Here is an 18105-nt window from a genome sequence, read left to right on the forward strand (position 1 = left end):
GAATGTTGAAAACTAAAAATAAATAAATATATTTTTTAAAAAAGAACTTGAAAACAAAAACAAAAACAAAAAAAGAATAACTTGTTGATAGGCTACAGCACTGAGTCAAGGTCAGTTCCCTGCCACCATGTTGGCCATGCTGGTGCTCTGGTCAAGCCTGAAGGAGAGGAGCTACTGACTTATCATGGGTTAGCTTTTGTATAAAGGAACATGTACCAGGAAACTATGTCAAAACACTTTCATACTATGAGCCATTTAAGTCTTCAGGATAGTTTTAATACCTTTTTTTGCATGCAATTTTAATTTTTTTTCTCAATCTTATCCTATAAGAAAATAGGGGGGTAGGGGAGAGTAGGGGGTGATAGAAGGGAGGGCAAATTGGGGGAGATGGTAGTTAGAAGCAGACATTTTTGAAAAGGGATAGAGTGAAAGGAGAAAACGGAATAAGTGGGGGTCAGGATAGGATGGAGGAAAATATAGTTGATCTTTCACAATGTAACTACTATGGAAATGATTTGGGTAACTGCACATGTACAATCTATATTGAATTGCTTGTCTTCTCAGAGGGGTGGGTGAGGAGGGAGGAAGGGAAAAAAATCTGGAACTCAAAGTTTTAAAAACAAATGCTCAAAAAGAATTGTTTTTTCCAGGTAACTGGGAGAAAATATGTACAGACACTGGGGTATAGAGGTCTGTCTTGCCCTGCTAGAAAGTTAGGGAGTAGTGGGGGAGGAAAGAGGTGAGAATGGATTGGGGGAAGGTGTATTCAGTGGGCTTGCTGTTTTGGGGTGGGGGTGGGGAAAGATGTGGAGAATAAATTGTAACTCAAAATCTTTTGGAAATGAATGTCAAGAACTAAAAATAAATTAATTTATTAAAAGAAAAAAAGTGGCAAGTTGCCTGGGGTGGTGCCAGTGGCAGACAACAGAAGTAGTTTAGTGGTAGGAGAGTTCCACCGAAAGGGCATTTTAAAGGATTATTAACTGGGAAGGGCCGGGTGCCTCAAGCAAATGCCAGAGATCTGGGTTCAGAAGCTTTGGGGTCCAGTTCCCAAAGTCAATGGTCTTTCCCTTTTAGGAGTCCATCATTAGCACCCCCTCACAGAGACTTGTGGCATGGAGACCCATTAAAAGGTTATTACTGTGGTCCAGCAGAGGTATGAGGGCCAAAATTGAGGCTGCTGCTTTGTGAGTGGAACTAAAAGGACCCGTAAGAAAGACATTGTAAAGAAAGACGTTCTGCTTCTAGGCAGTGAAGATCTAGGCAATGAAGAGCCTGTGAGGGATGAGCAGAAGATGACTGACTTAGTTGTAAACCTCTGTGACCAGGAGGTTGGGGGAAGCCCTTGGAAACAGAGGGAAGTTCATTCATTCCCAGAGGGTGAGTGAACTGAAGTCAAAGGGAAGTGATTTGCCCACAATCAGCTAAACCCAGAGCAGAAATAGAATAAGAAGCCAAGATTCCTGATTCCCTGGCAAGCACTCTTTTAGGAAGAATGTCAGACGACAGGATCCTTGAACCATACGGAAGGTGCCAGAAGGGAGCTCTAGGTCATCTGGTCCCATCTCATCATTTTATAAATGAGGAAACTGAGATGGAGTGACTTAATAAAGATCACACTTGGGGAGCAAATGCTGGAGCAAAATTTCAGCCCAAGCCCTCTGGCTCCAAATACAAATGTCTTTGCACTACATCACGACCTCATTGAACATCAGAGGTCCTTTCCAACTGTGAGCTGCTATAATTCTATAATTATGTGTGTATACAAATATGTATATATTTTATGTATATATTATGTTATAGATATAATATGGAGGCAGCTAGATGGTTCAGTGGATAGAGGTCTGGGATCAAGAAAACATGAGTTCAAATCCATTCTCAGACCCTTATTAACTGTGTGACCCTGGGTAAGCCACTTAACCTGTTTGCCTTAATCCACTGGAGAAGGAAAACCCATGAACAGCATTAGTGTCCATGGGTTCGTGAAGTCAGACAAAACGGAACAGCAACAATTATATATTATAATTATATATATTTCATAATTGTAAGTATGTATAATTTTACAACTGCATATAGATGTAATTGTATAGGCACACCTCACTTTATTGCTTTTCACTTAATTGAGCTTTGCAGATGCTGCATTTTTTACAAATTGAAGGTTTGGGGCAATTCTGTGTTGTGCCTCAACAAAGCATGTGTTCATGTGTCTCTGTGTTACGTTTTGGTAATTCTCACAATATTTCAAACTTTTTCATGATTATCCTATCTGACCTGTGATCAGTGACCTTCGATGTTACCATTGTAATTGTTTTGGGGTGCCACTAAACCAGACCCATGTAAGATAGTGAACTTAATTTATGAATGTTGTATGTGTTCTGAATGCTTCTCTGACCAGCCTTTTCCCATCTCTCTCCCTCTCCTTGGACCTTTTTATTTCTTGAGATACACAATATTGAAATTAAGTTAATTTACAACACTACACTGACCTCTAAGTGTTCAAGTGAAAGGGTCAGTCTATGTGGCAAACTTGATCATTGTCTTATTTTAAGAAATTGCACAACCAAATTCAGCAAGCACCACCCTGGTCAATCAACAGCCTTCAACTTCAAGGCAACCTTCAACTTCAACCAGCAAAATGATTATGACTCCCTGAAGGCTCAGGTGATGGTTAGCATTTTTTAGCAATAAAGTATTTTTAATTAAGGTATGCACATATTTTTACATAATACTATTGTACACTTAATAGACTATAATAGAGTATAAACATAACTTTTATATGTACTGGGAAACCCAAAAATTCATGCAACTCACTTCATTGAAATATTCACCTTATTGTAGTGGTCTAGAGCCAAATCTGCAATATCTCCAAGCTACACTGCTATGTTTCCCTCACTTTGTGCCATAATAATGGATGTGTGTTTATGTCTGGACATATTCCTTCCCCCCCCCCCGCCATGATACTGGGGGCTCCCCCAAAACAAGGACTTTATTTCTTCCTTTTTATGAAACCTTCCCCTCCACCCTGACTCTCACCTGTCCTGGTCCCCAGGACAAAACCACATGAGCACACTTTGACACCAGCTCTAACGTAACCTCTAACTTAACCTCCATGACTCTGGGGGCAAATCACATAATTTTTCTTAATCTTGGTCTTCTTATCTATCAGACTGAGATAATACCTTCACTCCCCATCTTACAGACTTGTTATGAGGAAAGAATTTGGGAAACTTCTGAGCCCTTTTAGGTGAATTATTCATAAAGTTTGATGAGGTGTTGGGCTAATTGAAAACAGAGAACCCCATTGAAATTACTCTAGCGCAGTTTATTTGATATACAGCAGCTATAACTTAGAACCATCAACAACAAGCAAAGAGTGACAACAAGCAAACAGCATGCTAGTTATTTGGGACTATTTACACAGAAAACTAAGGCTGCTCGGGTCTGGGCGTTATTGTCCAGTGGCCAAAGGAGAAAATTCTATTCACTGAACACAGCTTGTGGCTTTCTCTAGAAGCAAAAAAGCATTGAGAGATCAAGAGCTACTGAGGGAGATGATCCTGAAGAGGAAATCAAAGGGCAAAAATCACAGACCCAGAGACCCTTGAGATGACCTGATCTACTGAGTGTTGCCAAAGTTGCTGAGGCCACTGATCAGCTCTCCATTCACTTGTATTAAGGGGAAAGGATAAAGAAAAAGAAGAGAAAGGCCAAAGTTCTTTTGGACTGGGCTTTGTGGCAATGATCTGATGGGCTTTGTGGCAATGATATCTGATGGGCTGAGAAATCATAGCCCTTTACAACCAATAACAAGTTAATTACGCTGTGAGGATTTGACCCATAAGGAGTCAGGAAACTATCTGACTTCCCTGGTTACCCCACTGCTCCCTCCTTCATGCTAGGGAAGGGCAGCATTCTCTCAAACAGTGACTAAGCTTCTACCTGCATACAATTGTCCTTCTTTCTTCCCAAGCATGTGCCTTCTTCAGATCTTTCTTAGGACAGAGAATGCAATTATACGTTTTACTTTTAAAGGCTGACTTCAGGACTGAAGTCTTTAGAGGAGTAAAAAGAAAAAAAGTCAAAGGGGAGATATTTGTATTGATAACAATTTGGAATCATGATAGACCACAATGTGGAGGGGCCAGAGTTGAATCTGGACACTCTAGAGACTTGGGAGTCATGGGTATTTTAGGAGGGCAGCAATCAAGGTCAGTATCATCTTCAGGCTGCGGGCAAAAATCATCTTCTTCCACAGTGCCATGATGAATGGGGCCAGAAAGTTTATCGGGTAGTTTTCTTGGCCGGGGAGCTGGCTGAGGGGGTCTTGGTCAGGGATTTCTTGAGGTCACCCAGTCCTTCCCCTTTGGTCTTGGTTTCAACACTTCGGGCACTGCTAGAAGTGCTTGACCTAATGCCACTACCGTAGCTGGCACTGATTGAACTGGGTCGGTAGCCATAGCTACTCCCGCTGCCACTACTGATCACAGCTGTGAAGACAAAACCAAAAAAAGACCATGTGACAAACAGCAAAACCAAGAAGGGATTCTGCGTAGGCAACAGAAGGTGAGAAAAAAGGCAAGTTTACTAGCTTTTATTTCCTTAAGAGAAAGAGATTCATTTGCAGCAACCAAAGGGCTTTTGACTAGAAGTGAAGCTAAACTTTCCAATCATAAAGAGAAGGAAATGATGGGAAGCTGTGGAATTTTCTGCTCTGGACCTTTTTTTTGAATCAATCATCACAGAGTAAGAGTGATAGCAGCCACACAGCAACAGCAGTGGAATCAAAGGGTCCTCCATGTGCAACATCCATATGAGCTCATACAACAATATATTGGTTAAAAAATATCAAACAAATAAATATCTGAGTTATGCAAATTCACTTGTGGAAATAGAAGGCTTTATGAAGGCAGATGAGGATCAGGTCGGTGCCACTAGAAATTACAGAAAAAGTTATCCTTAAAAGAGCCAGGACTTCGTGATCAATGTAGATTATACAGGCCATCGGGAGAAACTATGAAACACATTACTGCAAGCCATCAAAGATTGGCACCCTCTGAATACCTAGTAAGATAAGGCCTCACTATTTTTCATTGATGACAGACATACTACAAATGTATACCTCAAAAAATCCTCGATAAAATCAGCTAATAAACTGTTGGCAGCAGATACAGACCAAATAATTGCTCTCGATTGTCCAGGTAAAAACTTAAGAACGATGTTTTTAATAGTCGTTCTCAAAAGAATTGATCCCAAACTACATAGAAGGAATAAAAATCTTAAAAAAGAAAAAGGTCTAACAGAGGAATTCAAAACCAGAAGGGAACAGGAATATATGTGTGTGAATATGTATATACACATATATTTGCATATATATGTATATACACATATATTGAAGGGAACAGGAATATGTGTGTATATGTATATACACATATATTTGTATGCATGTGTATATATGTATATGTATATACACATACCTGTAAATACATACATACATAGATACATATACATATCCACACATATATCCCCATCATCTAGGCTTCTTTCTAGAGTTCATCACCTCGAATTTGTACTATTGCAATAGCCTGCTGTTGCATTAGGGGGGTCTGCCTGCCTCATGTCTCTTTCTACTCCAATTCATCCTCCATTCAGTCACTAAAGGGATTTTCCTAAAATACAGGTTTGATCATGTCACCCCCCTCTTCAATAAACTGCAGTGGCTCCCTATTGCCTCCAGGATCAAATGCAAGACGCTCTGTTTGATGTTCAAAACCTAACCCCCTCCTCCCTTTCCAGTCTTCTTCTGACCTTATGTCCCAACAGGTACTTTTTGATCCAGTGACATTGGCTTTGTTGCCATTCCACACACAAGACCCCTTATCTCTCAACTCCTGTTACTTTCTCTGTCTGCTCTCCATACCTGAATCACTTTCCCTACTCCCTCCACCTATTGAGCTTCCTAGCGTCTTTTAAGACCCAACTAAAATCCCTTTTTTACTAGAAACCTTCCCAAACCTTTCTTAATTCTAGTGCTTTTCCTCTGTTAATTACTTCCTATTTATCCTGTATATAGCTTGCCTTGCATATATTTTTTTTGCATGTTTTCTGCCCCTCTAAAGTATAAGCCTCTTGAGGGCAGGGACTGGTTTTTGTTTCTTTTTTTGCATCTCCAGTGCTTAATAAAGTGCCTAGCACATAGGAGGAGCTTAATAAATGTTTATTGATTGATTGAGTTGTGCCAGAGATGCTTTCAATGAGTCCTATAAAGGATTAGCTTACATCCTGATATTCTTATGTAACTGCATAAAGCAGTTATTTAATCCATTCATTCAATAGTCTATAGAACATTAATTATAAAAGAAATGTAAAAATTAAATATGGTGGTAAATATTAAATATATTTATAAGCTATAAAAATATAAAATCACTATCCTAAGGATACTGATTGGCCCTGAGACCATTTCTTTTTTTTTTAAGCAATCGGGGTTAAGTAACTTGCTCAAGGTTACACGGCCAGTTATTTCTGCATGTGGTGCTAAGTATCTGAGCCTGGATTTGATCCCCAGGTCATCCCAACACTGGAGCCGGTGCTCTTACTCGCTGAGCCACCTGGCCGCCCCACCTGAGACCATTTCTATGTGAACTTCATCAAAAGGATGAATAGAATTTTTGTATGATAATAGTAACTTAGAGTTTCTAGAAATAGAGGGGTTTGTAAGGGTAATTCAGAATTAGGTGACTGTTATCAGAAATTATAGAAACATTATCTTAAAGCAGTCCAGATCCACTGACTGATGAGGATCATTCAGTGAAGTGGTAGAAACTACAAGAAAACATAGACACCTTATGTCTAAAAGGACCCAGTCAAGTTACTGAAATTCTATAGCAGGTGCTCAATATTCTTTATAAAGTCACGGATGGCTATCCCCAACCTACAAAAAGAAACTTTGAAATGTCCTTGAGAAATCAACAAATAAATTGTATTGAAAATGGAACATCAGTGCAAGCAGAATTGATGCCCTCAACCTCCTGGATATGTTTGATCTATTAAAATTTAAAAATAAGGATTTTAATGGAGGTTGCCATACTGAAGACCCATAATCTCCAAATTACACAGGATGAAAGGCCTTCAAAGTATAGAGATTCATAGGAAGAAATTAAAAACAGGTGGCAACAGGACAAGATGCATGTCAGTCTTGTTCTTCCATCATTTACTGGTGCTGTCTCAAAGGTGCTTTCATTAAGTCTGTAGAGTGTAAACCTATACCCTAATATTCTTATTCAAAGACAAGAAATAGTCATTTTACCCATCTGCACAGTAGGGCACAAAATGTTAAATATAAACGAATAATAACAGGTAACAACTTGTCCTATAACTTTTCCCATCCGAATCCCATAAAAAAGGGCAATAATGAGATAGACAGCAGTGATGATGGAGAGAGAAAACTGGCCTCAGAGTCAGAAAGGTCTGAAAGATCCTAACAACATACTGACTATGTGACCCTAAATAAGTAAGGTAATGTATTGGATAGAACAGTGGGACCGGAGTCAGGAAGACCTGAGCTAAAATCCAGCCTCAGATACTTGTCTGTCACTTCATCTCTGCTTGCCTTAGTTTCCCCAACTGTAAAATGGAAAAAATAATAACAACACTTACCTTCCAAGGTTGTTGAGGAGATAATATTTATAAAGTGCTTAGTACAATGCCTAGCACATAATAGGTATTTAATAAATGTTTATTTCCTTTCTTCTTTTAATACTCTAGGAATATTCTCTAAAAAACTATGTGTTGCACAAGTAGTTGCTCACCCACATTGGTAGAGGGAGTTTCATCCGTGGGAATTACCTACACCAATGAAATCACATGTCCAAGGTGGGGAAAAGGGGCCTGCTCATCCTTCTTTATGGTGTGTGTGCAGTTAAGCCTGGGTCCTTGCCAGTGGCATACAAGTTCTGGCAGGCCCTCCTAAACAGGGTGGATTCAGTGACACACTGTGGACCGAGTTCACCACCAGAGGGTGATGATGGCTTGCTACTCAAGGAGATCTGTCCCTCAGACACAGAGACTTTAGGCTCTGAATCACTGAGAGAGGGATGCCCATGTTCGCAAAATCACAGGTCACTTGGAGCAGCACTGACAACAGCTTGCCTTTTGGGGAGGCTTTACAATTTACAAAGAACTTTTCTCAGAAAAACCTAGGGAGGCAAATAGACTACAGTCAGTCCTGTCTAGAAAGAATAACAAGATGAAGTGTTCCCAAGTCTCCTCAACTCTGTCAGGACAGCTTCTCTGTCTAATTTCATCTTTGGATCTCCAGCACCAAACACAGTGCCCCACACAGAAGAAGGACTTTCTTAAATTTGTTAGTGGTCACTTTTGCTTCTCTCCAGAACCCTGAGCCCCATACATCTTCTAATCAAATACTTACAGATGCTCACAGAGGAGGGGTTCTCACCAGACATCCTGTAGGAAAGAACATTAGAACAGTGTAAAACTCCAAGAAGTGTCTAGCCAGATTTTGTTCAAATTTGGTGTCATGACACTTTCAGAAATATCACAAGGGAGGCCAGGAAACTGCTGTATAGTTCAGGGGTGGCCACGTGTGACCCTCTAAGTCCTTCCCCTCTAAGGCCTTCACAGAACAAATCCCCTTGGATATGTGAATTTGAGATTTTGTGGATTTGTGAAATTTGTGGTTTCCCTTCTGTCAAGTTTGAATTCAGTCAAAGGGCCCACTTGAGAACCTAGCAGGCCACATGTAACCTTAAGGCTGTAGATTCCCCACCCCTGGATAGTTAATTGGCCAAAAATGCTTCCTTTTCTTTTTTCTTCTCCTTTCCTTATCCCTTTTTTCTTCCATTCTCTTTCACCTCCTTCATCCCCTTCTTCTCTCCTTCCTCCCCTATTACCCTCCTTTCATCCTTCTTCCTCTTTTCCTTCCTCCTTTCCTTCCCCCTTTCTTTCCTCTCTCTCTTCTTCCTTTCCTTCCTTCCTCCCTCTCTCTCATCCATCCTTTCTTCCATGCCTCTTCCTTCCTTCCCTTCCTTTCTTTGTTCCACCCTTCCTTACCTCCTTCTTCCCCTCCTCCCTCTTTCCCATCTATCCTCTCTTCCATGCCTTCTCCCTTCCTTTCCATTCTTCCTTCCTTCCTTCCCCCTTTCTCCATATTATCTTCAAGGGTCTTGTCCTCTGGTTCATTCAAGCCCATCTCACCTGCACTCCTCTCCCTCCAGAAGCTTCCTGTAGGTAGCGATCTCCACATCCAGAGCAAGTTTGGTACTCATCAGTTCCTGATAGTCCCTCAGCAGGCGGGCCAACTCCTCCTTGGCTCCATGCAGGGCACCCTCCAGTTCATCCAGCTTGGCCCTGGCATCTTTCAGGGCACAGTCACCCCTCTGCTCAGCATCTGCAATGGCTGTCTCTAGGTTGGAGCACTGTGGGCCAAAGACAAGTCAGATGATTGTACAGTGAATATTTTAAAGCTGAAATATTAGTAACTCACATTTCCATATCACTTTAAGCCTTAAAAAATGTTTTCCTTTCTTGTATGAACTGATGCAAAGAGAAAAAAGCAGAACCAGGGGAACAATACACATAATGACCACAAAAATGCAAATGAAAACAACTTTAAAGGGCTATTTGATACAGATTAAATGTAATCAATCAATAATCATTTATTAAGCACCTAGAATGGGGCAGACACTGTGCTAAGCACCAGGACAATACAAAGGGGCAAAAGATAGCCCGTCCCCTCAAGAAGCTTGCAATTTAATGGAGGAACTTACAATATAACTATCAAAATGACCTGGTGCAGAGGTTCTTAACCTTCTTTATGTGTCCTGGTCCACCTTGGAAAGCCTGCTAAAGCCTCTAGACCCCTTTTCAGAGTTGCTTTAAAATATCTGAAGAAATCACCAAATTTGTATTTGAGGTTAGCAAACAAAAAAGATGCAATTTTCCCATCCAAGTTCATGGATCCCCTGAAGTCTAACCATGAACCCCTGGTCTGGACGATGAAATACACTGCCGTCATCTCACTGGGGCCAAATGGGGAATGGCAGTGAGGAGTGGAGGATTATGGGTGCTGAATGTTACATAAGCTGAAAGATAGAGTCGCTAAATTGATGTGACCGTTTCTCTTTATAACTACCAGAGGATTCTTGGGAGTTGGTATATAATGAAATGACTGATTGAAATATTAAAAAGAAAATGTTTTTGTCTTTAAAAGTAATGCTTTCATTTTTGTAACCACTTCCTGAGATTACGAGTGTTATTCTCACTTTACACATGAGGAAACTGAGGACCAAAGAGTAGGTAGGTAGCAAGAGTTAGACTCCGTCAGGAAGACCTGTGTTCAAATCCTACCTCAGTTGCAGTTTCTTCATCTGGAAGATGGAACTACGCTTCACAGAGTTGTTGTATGGACCACATGGTAGTATATGTAAAGTACTTTGTACCTTACAATGCTGTATAAATACTAGCTTACTTTACAATACTATATAAATACTAGCTAGTACTTCACAGAGATTAAGTGACTTTTCTTAGTTCACAAAGCCAGAAAGTCAGAGCTGAGATTTAAGCTCGGGTCTTCTCATCCCAAATCTAGTGCCCTTTCCATTACACAGGTTGAGATAAGTGGAAAATAGAAAGTCTGGTCTTGTTTCTCCCCATTCTGGGAATATGGAATATCTATAATCATGATAAAGGAGAGCCCAGTAGTGCATCAATCAATCAGCAATTATTGATTAAGCTCAGCTTATATTCCAGGAACTGAGCTAGGTATTGGAGTTATAGATACAATGAATGAAACAATTCCTATTCATATATGTTCAACATATGTTGCAATCCCACACACACTATACACACATCTACATACATACACACATAGACACACAATACACACATGCACATACATATGCACACACACACACACACACACCATGAAGAGCCTTGTGCTGAGATCTCAAAGCAGGGAGGGAGAATCACAGTCCTTGCATTCAGGAGACTCCCAGTCTTATGGGCTTCACTCTAGCGCAGGGATCTGAATCCAGCAGCTAGAGTTCTCAAAAGGTAGCCCACGGCTTGGGAATGGGAGGTGGTGAAGCGGTCAATAAAGCCTCCCTGGAGGAGGGATGTGTGGAGCAGGCACAGAAAAGAAATGAGCAAAAGGGGTGAGCAGAGGAAAGGGCAGGCTGCAGCTTGCTCAGGTGGGTTCTTCAGAATCAATTGTTTAATTTTCAGTGTGAGCATTTACACCTCAGAAAAGGGCTTGATTTATTGTCTTATTGATAGTCTAGATTAAAAAGTGGTAGAGAAAATGTTCATAATGCAAATTAAGCTTTTAAAGGATGTTAGGTGTACTTTTTTTTTTGGAAAGCCAGTTGTTAAACATTTACCAGCATACCACTGGAAAGTCAATTGTTAAACATTTACCAGCACACCATTGGAGAGAGGATGGAGGACCATGTAGTCAGGGGCACCTGTGTGTACAAGTGCAATAAATGAGTTTACCTGAGTGAAGTAGTGATTCTGAATTAGGAAATCTAGGATGCCAAAGCCTGGGTTCTGGAGGTAGTAAGTGGTGAAACCCCAAACTGTGACTCAGATCCTGAACACCAAGGACTTCAACTGCACCTTGGTCATTTTGTTCTTTGTGGTGCCAGAAGGCGGCCGTTTCAACCCACCTGCTTTTTCACATTGCCTATCTCAGAGCGAAGCCTCTGGATGAGCCGGTTCAGCTCAGAGATCTCGGTCTTGATGTGTTTGAGGTCATCCCCATGCTGGCCGGCAGCCAGCTGTAGCTCCAGGATCTGATTTTCAAAAAAGAGGAGATAGTAAGAATGGACATGACCCTGATTCACCCCTCTGTGGGCTTCTCTAGCATGTTCCAAGGGGAGGAGGAAGTGGACAGACTGCCCACCTCTCAACAATGTAAAATAAATCAATAAACAGGTGCACTGGGGAAAAAAACAAAGAACAATTTGTTTTACATAAGGAAATTGTAGGGCCCAGTGCCATGAGCCCCCCAACAAGCTCTCCAGTAGTGACAATGCCTCTGATGATAACAGGGTTTATAAATAGTAGAGCCTCAGTGAAGTCTGGTCTGATCCCTTCCTTTTATGTTTACTGAGGCTCAGTGACTGGTCAAAGGACACACACGTACCAAATAAAGTTGGCTTGTTTTGGTACTTTAGTTGTGATGTCTTCAGTGTTGGGCACATTTGTCCCCACGAAGTGTGCCTCAGATTTAAAAATTAATTAACATGTTCTTTGTGGGGGATAACAATGGAAATTAAAGGGATAAGAATAGCCCCCATGTTGTTCTACACTGATGTGAACTAAAATGCCACACACAGAAAGACACCAGAATAAAGGTGTCTAGACAACCTGGGAAAGGACAGAGAGATAATTTGTCTTACTGTCTGGGTCAGTACCTTGAAGGATTAATAGGAATCTGCCTCCAGTGGCTTCCCATTGAAATAAAGTAAAGACATTCAAGGCTCCCTAAAACATGCTCCACTCTCCCTTTCTAGATTTATTTCATATTATTCCTCTGCATACACTATATTCCAACAGATTTGGACTACAAGTAGATCTTTCCTTTTATTTCGTCCTCTATGAATTCACATGGTCTGTCTCCCATACTCTCTACAGCTCTGCCTCCTCAAACGCTTCTCTTCCATCAAGGCCCAGCTCTGGGGTCACCTCCTTCTTTGATGGCCCCCTTCCCAAACTTCCAGCTCGAGGCAATCCCTCATTCCTTTCCTGACTTTTTTCTGTCCCGTGGCACTGCCTGATGCTTACCTTGCTCTGGTACAAGCTTTCAGCATCAGATTTGCTCTTTAAAGCAATATCCTCATACTGAGCGCGGACCTCATCAATGATGCTGTCCAAGTTCAGATCACGGTTATTGTTCATGGAGAGGATGACCGAGGTTTCACTGGCGTGAGTCTGGATCTGGGCAATCTCCTATGGAGGTAGGAAGGAGATGGTGTTAGGTCTCTATCCCCTCAGCCCTCCTTACTCAGGCCCATTGGGATAGTCTTCCTACAGCTTGGGGTAAAGTGGAGGTGGGCACAGAGCTGGGACCTGTGGGTTTCAAGTAAGTAAGGCCAGAAATCTATATGGATGGGACCTCATGAGATGGAAAGCTTCCTTTCTATGTTACTATGGAAAGAGAAAATCTCATTGAAAAGAAATAGTCGGGGTGGCTAGGTGGCTCAGTGAATAGAGCACTGGCCCTGGAGTCAGGAGGACCTGAGTCCAAATCCAGCCTCAGACACTTAACATAACACTTACTAGCCGTGTGAACTTGGACAAGTCACTTAACCCCAATTGCCCTGCCTTCCCTCCTACAAAAAGCAAAAACCAAAACCAAAAAAAAATATACCGAACAAAGTAGATGTCAGAAGAATAAAAAAGAAACCATAGGCACCATGCAGTACACAAAGGAAACAGAAGAATGCATTTCCTAGAGTCTTACAAAATTCAAGAATCCCATAACTGATGGGACATTACAGAGTTCATCTCCCTGCCATCTCAACCCCAATAGGGTAAGGCTATCCAAAGAAAGGAATTTCAAGCCTCTCTTCATCATCTGTTGAAGGAATTTTTGCACCAATGGTATGTATCACAAATCTCCTTTGGTTCAAGTAATGTTAATTGAGCTCTAAGTTGAGTGGGGTGGAGGGGACACTGCCTCATGAGATAACTAGCTTCAGGATGCTACTGAAGGAGCCAGGAAATAACTCATCCAGGCTACCACCTGGTAGCCTCCTATTTGAACTAAGTATTCTGGCTAACTAGGTAGTAAATTCTGTTGCAGCTGGATTTAAAGGATTGACAGTGTTCTTTCATTATGGTACCTGGAGTAAAGTTCTGATCACCCTACCTTAGTTATGGCTCTGATTGGGAAGTCCTTCCCTCATTATATCCTGAAGCCCTCCTGCTATAGCTTACTTTTTTCAGGTGAATGACTGGGAGATAAATCCTACCTCTGATGGTCCCTGGTTGGACAAAAGACAGAAGTATAGGGAGATAAAATAGAGCATCATGGGTCCTTACCGCCTCATACAAGCATTTCAGGTACTTGATCTCCTTGTCCAGAGATTCCACCTTGGCCTGTAGCTCTACCTTGATAGTATAGGCAGCATCAGCATCCTGTGGAGAATCCACACAGAGCCTGCGGTTAATATGTCCCACATTCCCAATTTCCATTTTCCTGGCTCCAGAGCTAGTTTGTTTCTTTGTGATATAGAAAAGTCACTGGACTTGATTTTCTGGTTGAAGTCCCAGGTCTGGTGGTCACCAGCTGTATGACCTTAGGTGGGATCACTAAGGTTCTTAGTATTAGTTTTAGTATTCTCATCTACAAAATGGAAATAGTAATTATTACCCTAATTACTGTATGTGGTCATTGTGGGGAAAATAATCAGGAAATCTTGAACTATAGAAATGTGATCTATTATTATCCCTTTAATTTTCAATATTACACTGTCCACAAAAATATTTATTGATAGCAAAACTTGTAGTAGTGTAACACTTTTTTCTATATCTCTATCTTTTCTATAAATCTTTGAGGCTTAAAAGCATCTTCTCAGGAAGGGGGGAAGGGAAGAAGATTAGTCTCATTCTTTCCATGTTGGAGTTGGGAAAACCAAGGTGTTACATGGTTTTCCTTATCACACAGAAAGCCAGCATAGACTTAAAATTTTTGATTCCCAAGCTAGAGTTCTTTTCATTTCACATGCTTGTCTGTGCTCCAAATGTTTCTAAACCTCATCTTCCCCAACAAACTGGGAATACCTCTGGAGCAAAGGAGGTTTCTTCTGCCTTCCTTCCCTCAGTTCCCAGGACAGAGTCCTGAACAGAGCATTGACTCCTGGGATGGATATATAGTCGAACTAGAATCATTTGATTTAAATCTAGAAGGGTATCTACAAGGGAAGGGAATAAACATGTATTAAGTGCCTACTATGTGCCAGTCCCTGTGCTAAGGTCTTTACAAATATTATCTCATTTGATTCTAATGAATCATAGAATTTTATAGAGATCATTTGGTACAACCCTTTTAATTTGCATCTAAGGGAATCTAGGCCTAAAGAAATTAAGGGACTTTCATAGAGTTAACAAATAATAAGTGTCCAGCACCCTGACTGCAAATCCAATACTTTTCCCAGCAAACTGCATGACATCTTGGACCTTCTATTCTCCTCACCTTTTTGAGAAGAACAAATTCATTCTCAGCCGCTGTGCGTCTATTAATTTCTATCTCATACCTGCAGACAGGGAGACATAATGGATGCATTTATCTTCCCCAAACCTCCTCAAGGATAGATCCAGACAACCTAATCACATCGCATCATGTGCACACACAAACACACACACACGCATGCACACACACATATACACAGTCAGGCAAATGCCCTGAATACCATTGAAACACTATCTCTTTCTCAGTTTTTCTTAGCACTACTCACTGAATCTCTGTTTTGCCCCATCATACTTATTACATCATACTTCTCTGTGTGCGTGTTTTCTTTCTCCTGTTCGTCCATAAGTCCCTTGATGGCAGGGACTATATCTAATTTCATCTTTGTATTCCTAGCACCTAGTATAGTGCCTGGCATACAGCACACACTCTTAAAAAAGTTTTGTCGCCCTACTGCATTGGTGATGTTCCCATTAATTAATATAACCATTCTGGACATCAGTTTGGAATTATATAAATTAAATCACTAAAATTTTCATACATTTTGACCTACAAACTCCAGGGCACCAAATGGAATCTAGGCATAGCTTTCCATTCTTATCCCCTTCCTCTAAAAAAGTCTCAAAGATCAAGATGCCCCAGAGACATCTCGGTGTATGTTGTATTTGCTATCTAGGGAAAAGTCCACTCTGCTATCTGTCTTCTCACCTCTTCTTGAAGTCCTCCACCAAATCCCTCATGCTTCTCAGCTCTGAGTCCAGTCGCACCTTGTCCCCTGACAAGGTGTCCAGCTGCCTCCTCAGGTTGCCAATGTGCCCCTCAAAGATGGGCTCTAAGTTCTTCTTGCAATTGCTGAGATCCAGCTGCTGAAGCAGGTTCCACTTGGTCTCTAGCACCTGATTCTGCTGTTCTAGGAACCTCACCTAGAACCCAACAGGAGAGTTACTGAAAGCCCATTGCTGGATACCTAGATGACAGTTCTCTGTGTACTGATCAGGGCTAGGGCTGAGGCTGACATTAAGAGCCCTCTTCGTCTTTTCCCTTCCTCTGTCTTTTCTTATTTAAAAAAATCCATAAAGAAGAGTCACACAAAGTAATTAAAGCAATATCCATCTATGTGATATTTTATATTCATTTATTGTCTCACTTGATCCTAATAATATCCCCATTTTGCAAAATCATGGAAGTGTGTCCAAGATCACCTGGACTTCTGACTACAAGTCCAATTCTCTTTCCTATAAATATTTCCTGATTAACTGTTGAAAGGTTTCTGAAGAAAAATATTCAATAGAATCCCTCAGGTACCTGATTTAAATATCCCAAAATCATCATGGTTAGGAAGTCCTTTCTTAGGTTTAACTTTAATCTTTCCTACATTATTGCAAGTCATTTTCCTTTGAATACTACTGTCTCCTTTACCCTTTTCCCATAGGTTACAAGCCAACAAGTCCTCCAGAAATCATTCCCATCCCTTACAAAGTCATTTTATTCATCCCACCTTAACCCCTTCTTGCCTTTCAAGGCAGAGCTAGCCTTCATGTACTCTTTATGGAAAATTCCTAGAAAAACTAATTTGATTATCTCACCTCATTTCATGTCTACTCCTTCTTGAGATCAGGAAGTCTTTGCCATTGTCTAATCTCAATCATATAACCATATAAGAAAGAATAACTGCCCATTTTCCCAGCCCCACTTCACCTTCCTCACCTCAGAGACTTAACAGGCTCACCTTGTCGATGAATGAGGCAAACTTGTTGTTAAGAGCCTTGATCTGTTCTCGCTCCTGTGTCCTCACTTTCTGGATTTCAGGATCCAGCTCCACATTGAGAGGAGCCAAGAGGCTCTTGTTGATGGTCACCTGGTGTATGCCCCCCGGTGGGCACAGGGATGGGCACACAGAACCCAGAGCCACACTGCCGAAGATACTCCCTGCAAAACCAGTAGCCCTGGCCCCTCCATACCCAGCCCCATGCCCAAAGCCATAACCCCCTGTTCGAATACCCCCCGTCATATTGAGAGGGATGCGACGACTGGCCCCTAGGCTGTAGAGACTTCGGCTGCCAAAACTAGTTCCAGCCCCTTTGACCCCTGCCCGATAGGAAGACGAACTGCCCCCTACTTTCCGTGGCAAAATTGCAGAGTATCCACTGAAGTCACTCTTCTCACCACCAGACTTCAGGCCCAGCTGCCGGCTCATGGTGCAGGGAAGAATGGAGATTGTAGAGTAAGAGATTATCAGAAACCAAGAGAGCTGAGAACAAGCAACATTAGCAGGACAATTGGAATATCTATCTCCTTATATCCCGATCGGGTCCAGCACAGCCGGAAAAGGGCGTCTCTCCTCTATCTCCTCGCCTCCTCCCAGTGAGCCAGGGGGCGATGGACAATTTGCTGAACAGGGATAACGAAAGCCTTTATAGCAACAAAGCCCATCCAATCTACACCTGGATATGCTGTCCTTGCAAGCTGCAGTGGTCTAATTTGCAGTTTATCTGTACTCTCTAATTATGAATTAGAAGAGTTATCCCCCAAAGATCTACAGGATTTATTTTCCTAGCTCTGCCTCCTTCTTGTTTGAACTCTTTTGATATCTCTGTGTTCACTCTCAGGAAGATTTCATCTCTCTCCAAATTCATTCCTTTCAACTCTACTGGAATTTCCCCCAGTCACATTCTCCTTCCTCCCTTGGGGTGGGACATCTTCCACCAGATCTAATTTCCCCTATATTTTAACCAAGAATGTTTGAAATAGAAAGGACCTTACAGACCCAGCCAACAGAGGAGAAAACTAAGACTGAGCAGTAAATCAAAGCTAGCATTTCTGTAAGTCTTTTAGGTTTACAATGTTTTCCTTAGAACATTCCTTTGAGGTAGAGAGTACAAGTATTATTTCTCCCC

At 41.4% G+C, this 18105-nt stretch overlaps 1 protein-coding gene across 2 annotated transcripts; it reads right to left on the minus strand.

The window, feature by feature from the left end:
- Positions 1 to 3301: 3301 nt before the first annotated feature.
- KRT74 (keratin 74) lies at positions 3302 to 17733 on the minus strand. Of its 2 annotated transcripts, XM_069101163.1 has the most exons (9): positions 16938 to 17733; positions 15917 to 16131; positions 15215 to 15275; positions 14062 to 14157; positions 12802 to 12966; positions 11682 to 11807; positions 9211 to 9431; positions 8426 to 8460; positions 3302 to 4487 (listed from the first exon to the last, which is right to left on the minus strand). In XM_069101163.1, the coding sequence occupies exons 1-9, from the start codon at positions 17403 to 17405 to the stop codon at positions 4282 to 4284; spliced, it is 1593 nt and encodes a 530-aa protein (XP_068957264.1). In that variant the 5' UTR covers positions 17406 to 17733; the 3' UTR covers positions 3302 to 4281. The 2 variants fall into 2 exon arrangements, 1 of the variants encoding a protein (XP_068957264.1); XR_011170924.1 differs by lacking the exons at positions 8426 to 8460; positions 9211 to 9431; positions 11682 to 11807; ... (3 more) ...; positions 15917 to 16131; positions 16938 to 17733 and adding an exon at positions 7654 to 7907 and having other exon boundaries at positions 4351 to 4487.
- Between the last annotated feature and the right edge of the window lie 372 nt (positions 17734 to 18105).

The sequence above is a fragment of the Petaurus breviceps genome, unplaced genomic scaffold, assembly GCF_028583685.1.
Source record: "Petaurus breviceps papuanus isolate PSGF00001 unplaced genomic scaffold, PetGlider_PUasm1.0 454, whole genome shotgun sequence".
Lineage (NCBI taxonomy): Eukaryota > Metazoa > Chordata > Mammalia > Diprotodontia > Petauridae > Petaurus > Petaurus breviceps.

Bases quoted from the DNA above. Each gene is read 5' to 3' on its own strand.
- KRT74 (XM_069101163.1), bottom strand. From the start codon at position 17,405: ATGAGCCGGCAGCTGGGCCTGAAGTCTGGTGGTGAGAAGAGTGACTTC. The intron at 16,132-16,937 runs GTGAGCCTGTTA...GTTGGGTTCTAG, and splicing joins TTGCCTCATTCATCGACAAG to GTGAGGTTCCTAGAACAGCA. The intron at 4,488-8,425 runs GTAAGTATTTGA...TTGTCTTCACAG, and splicing joins CCCCTCCTCTGTGAGCATCT to CTGTGATCAGTAGTGGCAGC.